General features: G+C 34.6%; 1 protein-coding gene across 1 annotated transcript; it reads right to left on the bottom strand.

The window, feature by feature from the left end:
* Positions 1–2,954: 2,954 nt before the first annotated feature.
* Positions 2,955–5,854, bottom strand: LOC107877896 (serine/threonine-protein kinase RIPK). The gene is made up of 5 exons (XM_016724689.2): positions 4,953–5,854; positions 4,706–4,841; positions 4,085–4,221; positions 3,839–3,962; positions 2,955–3,749 (listed from the first exon to the last, which is right to left on the bottom strand). Exons 1-5 carry the CDS (start codon positions 5,337–5,339, stop codon positions 3,175–3,177), a joined length of 1,359 nt encoding a protein of 452 aa, XP_016580175.1. The 5' UTR covers positions 5,340–5,854; the 3' UTR covers positions 2,955–3,174.
* Positions 5,855–6,057: the final 203 nt, after the last annotated feature.

The following is a 6,057-nucleotide window of genomic DNA, read 5'->3' as shown; positions in this document are numbered from 1 at the left end:
ATAACAGTGATTTGGGGTTAACTGGTGAAATAATCTTACCTCATTATCTACTTAAAATGATTAACTTACATCTAATCAACTTGAGACTGAGAGGATATAGTTGAAATTGGGGTCCAAAGGTAAGGGTTAGTAAGGCAACACTCTAAGACCGAGATGAGATGAGTCAAATTCACCAAATGATGTCGAGAGGCGGTTGGTGATACCTAAGTTACCAGATTATACATGCGCAATAGTTTGATAGTTGGATTGAGCATGAGAAGCCTATTGAGTTAGAAGCCAGCTGAAACACAATCCTAGTGTTCATTTCTGATTATTTACAACCAAAGCTTTTGAGCTTGGTTACCGTTTACAACTACAAACCCCTCATTTACTTTTAGTACTTCCTGTTGATTCCAGCAAACAAGAGATATAATTCCACATATTCCCTTGGGATTCGACCCCAACCTTGTTGGGTTACTATATTTTACTTCTACCACTTTAGCCTTATTTGGAGGTATAGCTTTGGACGACATCATATACTTGGATTCATTTGTAAGCTAAAATTGGAATGTGTTGTGGCTACTAAGAACTTCTTGAATATGATCAGAATTATTTTGATGCTAAAATAAAGGTTTTTAGATCAGATAATGGGATAGAATTTCTTAATTCTAGGTGTAGAGAGTTATTTCAATCTTTAGGCATATTACATCAAAGTAGTTTCCCTTATACACTATAATAGAATAGTGTAGTTAAGAGAAAACATAGGCAGATATTGAATGTTGCTAGAGCTATTAGATTTCAGGCTCAATTGCCTATCAGATTCTAGGGATTGAATGTCAAAGTTGCAGTTTATCTTATCAATAGACTACCTTATTCATCTATTGGAGCCAAGAGTCCTTATGAAATGGTCTTTTCTAAGGCTCCATCTTTGACACATTTGAGAGTTATTGGTAGTAAATGCTATGCTTCAGTACTACCAAAAGCAGATAAATTTTCAGAAAAGGGAAAATCTACAGTATTAATAGGGTAATTTGCTACTCAAAAAGGGTATTTGCTGGTTAATTTGATCACTAACAAGTTTTTTGTTACTAAGGATGTTATGTTTCAAGAGCATTTATTTCTTTTTGAAGAAAAATCAACTTCAGAATAACCTGCAGACTTTCTTAAGCTAAGTTGAAGTAACACTGAGCCTGTAGATGCAGATTTTTATGCAAATTCTCCTAAGGCATTAGATTCTCATAACTAGGTTTCTAAGCCATCAGGTGAGGATATTCCCTATTTGCATACTCCAGTCAATACATCAGTTGACATGGTTCCTAGTTTATCAGATACAGATATAGCAACTTCATCACCACTTATAATTGTTATCCCAAGTAGATCATCTAGAGTACCTAAACAGACTATTTGGGTTATGGATTACACCTCACTAGGGTAGAAAAAAGGGACCATATATCCTTAAATAAATTACTTATCTTATGCTAGCACTACTCCAAGGTATCAGATTGGGCTGCATGTCCAAATACAAAAAGGTTTATTACAAGTTATGTGGTGCATTTTGGTGATTCCTTGATATCTTGGAAGTCAAAAAAGCAATACACTGTATCTAGAAGTTCAGTTGAGGCAAAATATAGAAGCATGGCTTCAGCTTTAGAAGAAATCACATGGTTGGAAGGTGTATTCACAGAATTTAATGTGCCTATAAATAAGCCTATTACAGTCTTCAGTGATAGTAAGTCTGCTATTCAACTAGCAGTCAATCTTATTTTTCATGAAAGGACAAAACATATTGAGATTGATTGTCACTTTATTAGAGACAAGATCAAAGAAGGGTTAGTGCAAACTATATATGTTCCCACAAATCATCAAGTTGCAGATGTTCTCACCAAGAGTTTAAGTTAAGATCAACATTTGCATCTGTTAAGCAAGCTTGGTGTGCTTAACATTTTATACCCTTCATCTTGAGGGTGAGGGTTAAAAATGTATTAGTTGTACTGTTATATTGAACAGTTTTTACTATTTCATTGATTTATTGTTCATCTTTCAAGTAGTTGGCTACAGTGGTTAAGTCGAGCAAGTTGATTAGTAAGGTAGTTGCTCAAGTTATTAGAGGTAGTTTAAGAAGATTCTAGAAGCTCATGTTAGACTCATGTGAGTCTACAAATGCATAGCCTAATAGTATCATCGTAACAGTTTAATTTTTTTTCACTATCAATACAATTTTTCATCTTCTTTCAAAATGCAACTCTGTTTCTTAGGTCTATTGTATGAATTGTACAGTATGTTGCAGTAGTTTTAACACATCCCTTAGTAAAACAATTTGACTCCACCACTGTACGCAAGACTTCCAAGTCTATATAAAGATCAGTTTCGGGGAAAAATGCATTTTGAGAAAAAGTTCGGGTTGGAGAGCTTGAAGAAGTCAATTTTTAGCTCCAACCGTATCCGGTCATCCATGGTGAGTTATTAATGATGATTTGAGTTTAATTGTTTTCACTCACCATATATGAATTTTAATACCATTTTTCCGAAAATTACTAGATTTTTCATCAATTTTCCCTCCCAAAACGATGCACACAGGCCTTTTTTTTTTTTATTATTTCCTATTCGGTGTCTGGTCCCTACATTGGAGCCCCGATTAATTTGGATCGCGCATTGCAGGGTCCATTAAAATGTCAGCGCTCCCAATAGAGTTTTCTCCATACTCAGAGTCGAACCCTCGACCAGGGTCAAACCATCCACTGCACCACAGGACTTCTACACTCAATTTGCTGCATATTGGATAAATATGAGGCTTTTTTTTTTTGAAAAAAATAAATTCATTTAGAATATTATGAATAGGAGCTCAAAAAAAAAATCTTCTGCAGCCAAAAGGAAAGTGAATTTCCTTTCTTATTAATTGTTTCATTATTTCATTTCTACAATAATTGAGAATGCTAAGTAATACCGACACCACCATTATATATAGGTAACAAAATAAAAAGGTCAAGTAAGTACAACTTGCATTCAAGAGAAAAAAGGGTAGATTTAGTCAAAAAGAAGAAATTTAATTAAAAAAGGGAGCTTAGCTTTAGCTCAAATATTTGTCCTAACATTTGAAGTACTATGAAGTTAAATAAGACTAAAAGAAACTGTGGATGTACGAGTATGATTCTCTATCTAAAATATTTCATATACAGTTTAATAATTATAATAATCTTAAGATCTTTTGAAACCATTCTGCAGTGGAGAATTTGGAGTTAGTCTCTTGTGTAGAACTGTTTCTGAGTGAATAGTTAGAGATGAAGGAGTACTTCTTCTATTATGTTTCTTATGATGATGATGATGGTGTTGTTTTTGGTGATGATAATGAGGACTAGCAGTACTACTTTCTTTCTTCACTTCTTTTTGGTCTTGATCATCTTTTTCACTAACTTCTTTGCTTTCTGTTGGAGCTGTGTACACAAATGTTACCATTGAAGTATCTTCATAGTCCTTCAAGGGTTCTAAGGTTTTCACAACAGTGCTCATATCTGGTCTAGCTTTTGGCCTGTGGCTTAGACACTGGTAAGCCACTAGTGCTGCCTTGTGAACTCCTCCTTCTGAGTACATGCCTTCTAGCCTCGGATCCATTATTCTACGTAGCTTCCGAGGATCTCTCAGTTGTGGTCTTGCCCAATCTACCAAGTTCTGTTCTCTGTGTGGACGACCTTTGTCAACAGATCTTCGGCCAGTTAGAAGCTCCAATAGTACTACTCCGAAGCTGTACACATCACTAGCTGCAGTTAAATGACCTGCACGAGATTCCAATGAAATTAGCATGCTTGAGTAAAATATATTTAAATTTTTAGATGAGACTCACACTAATATTTTATATAATTACCCGTCATAATGTATTCAGGAGCAGCATAGCCATGTGTTCCCATGACTCGAGTGGAGACATGTGTGTCATCTCCTTCCGGACCATCTTTTGCAAGCCCAAAATCTGAGAGTTTGGCTGTGTAATCCTGATAAACAAAAGCCAACAAGGAAATTATTTATTAATTAGCTAGTGAACAACAATTTACATGTCACATCAGTTAATTAGTCTTTTTAATTACTAAAAATAAAAAAAGAAATGAGCACTTACGGAGTCTAACAAGATGTTCGAAGCCTTGAAATCACGATAGATGACAGGCTTTTTAGCTTCATGAAGAAACTCCAGGCCTTTTGCAGCACCAAAAGCTATTTTCATACGTGTTGACCACGGAAGTGATACTGAATATCCTGCAAAAGACATTAAAATAAAATCAGTAATAAGATCCTTTAGTACAACAATTCATTATTTAATTTTAACTTGTGTTAGTTAAACAATTTTCTTTTTTATTTATGACAATTGGCATATTATGTATAAAGTTAGACTTTCTAAGTACAAAACCGATAGTTGCTTTGTAACTAAACTTTAGTTGACCTACTCTTTGTTGTAGCCAATTCAGTGTCGGAATTGGTAAAACAAAGAAAAGTGTGGTACAACCACCCCCGTCAACTTTCACAAAAATACAAGTAAAATTGACTTTTTCATATTATTAAAATCCTTCCTTCTCTTCTTATTCAAATTGATCAATATTAAGCTTTTCACGATTTACGACCGATTCCATGTTGTTTAATTAATTACAAACATTTTAACAAAAAAGCTGAGTACATATTAACTACTTTTAAACTAGCCAGTGGATTAAATGAAAAAACAATAAAATAAAAGAGATCAACGTACTTCTAAACAACTGATTCTCCAAGCTTCCTCTGGGCATGTATTCATACACTAGCAATCTGTGTTCTTCTTCACAACAATATCCTATCAACTTCACTAGATGTGGATGTCTCAATTGCCCAAGAAATATCACTTCCGTCTGTTCACAATAATAAAACATCACATTTTAGGACTACTAAATAAGGATAACAATATATAGTATCAGGTTGAGTTAAAAGATAACTGCATATAATAATTTCTACATACGTACCAGCCATTCTCGATGACCTTGTGAGCCATCTAAGTCGAGGAGCTTAACAGCTACAGGCTGAGCTTTGAGAGCATTAGGTCTAAGTTTATCATCAATGAATCCCTTGTGAACTGGTCCAAACCCTCCCTCACCAATGAAATTACTGGTGGAGAAGTTCTGCGTGATCACTCTCAGTTCTTGTAGCGTGAATGAATGAATGTTAGAACCAGCAAGAGAGATTGAAAGATCTGACGATATAGTAGAAGAGCTAATATCTGATACAGGAATCCCATGGAACGAAATTTGTTTAGTAACGGACACTTTAACTTTTGGATTTTTCTTTGGATTCTCAGAAGACTTAATACAACTAGGAACAAGTGATTCCCATGCAATCTTCATCACCTTCATTAATTTGTTGTTGTATATATCGAAAGTTAAATAAAAATACTTCGATCTCGTTCTTTTCTATGTTTGCATATAAAATATCTGATATCTTTAGAATGTTGTTGTTGTCCTATGAATAGAATAAGATCAAGAAAATTTTGGGGTTATTTGAATATGGAAATGGAAGAATGGCTAAGGACTATAAGGAGAAAGCAAAGGGGTAATATTCAAAATACCCAACTGCTTTTGCTACCAGACATAAAGAAAAAAGTTTGGGAACACCTTTATATGCCATCATGATCTCATGCGCTGTGTAATTTTCCTCTGTCTGTTTTTCATTTTGATTATTTAAGTGTCTGTATTTTGTATAATTAATTCTTCCTTTCCCATGGTATTTAATTTGGTGTACGTGCTTTTGAATTTTTTGACGGGTCCAATATAGGTTTTACACCATTCTTTACAGTGTGTATAAGGCGTGGAGATAAATAAGAATAATTGAAGGACGAATAAGGAGTAGTGGAGTAATATTTATGAAGAAGTGCGCACTGCGCAAAATAAGGAGTCGTAAGTCTTAACAAATTTGGTTGAATAGAAAATGACTTGGCTGCCCCCTTAACTTTGACTTTCTTATCTTACAGGATTATTACTTGATTTTAAGAAGCTTTGGAAGAAATCTGTTTCCCGGACCTTCTACATTTGTTTGCATTCTCCAACGGCTCCATCTGTAAAGTGAATTTCCCCA

The sequence above is a fragment of the Capsicum annuum genome, chromosome 7 (genome assembly GCF_002878395.1).
Source record: "Capsicum annuum cultivar UCD-10X-F1 chromosome 7, UCD10Xv1.1, whole genome shotgun sequence".
Lineage (NCBI taxonomy): Eukaryota > Viridiplantae > Streptophyta > Magnoliopsida > Solanales > Solanaceae > Capsicum > Capsicum annuum.
Note: the sequence above shows the minus strand (reverse complement) of the source record. Positions and strands in the feature narration are given on the sequence as shown.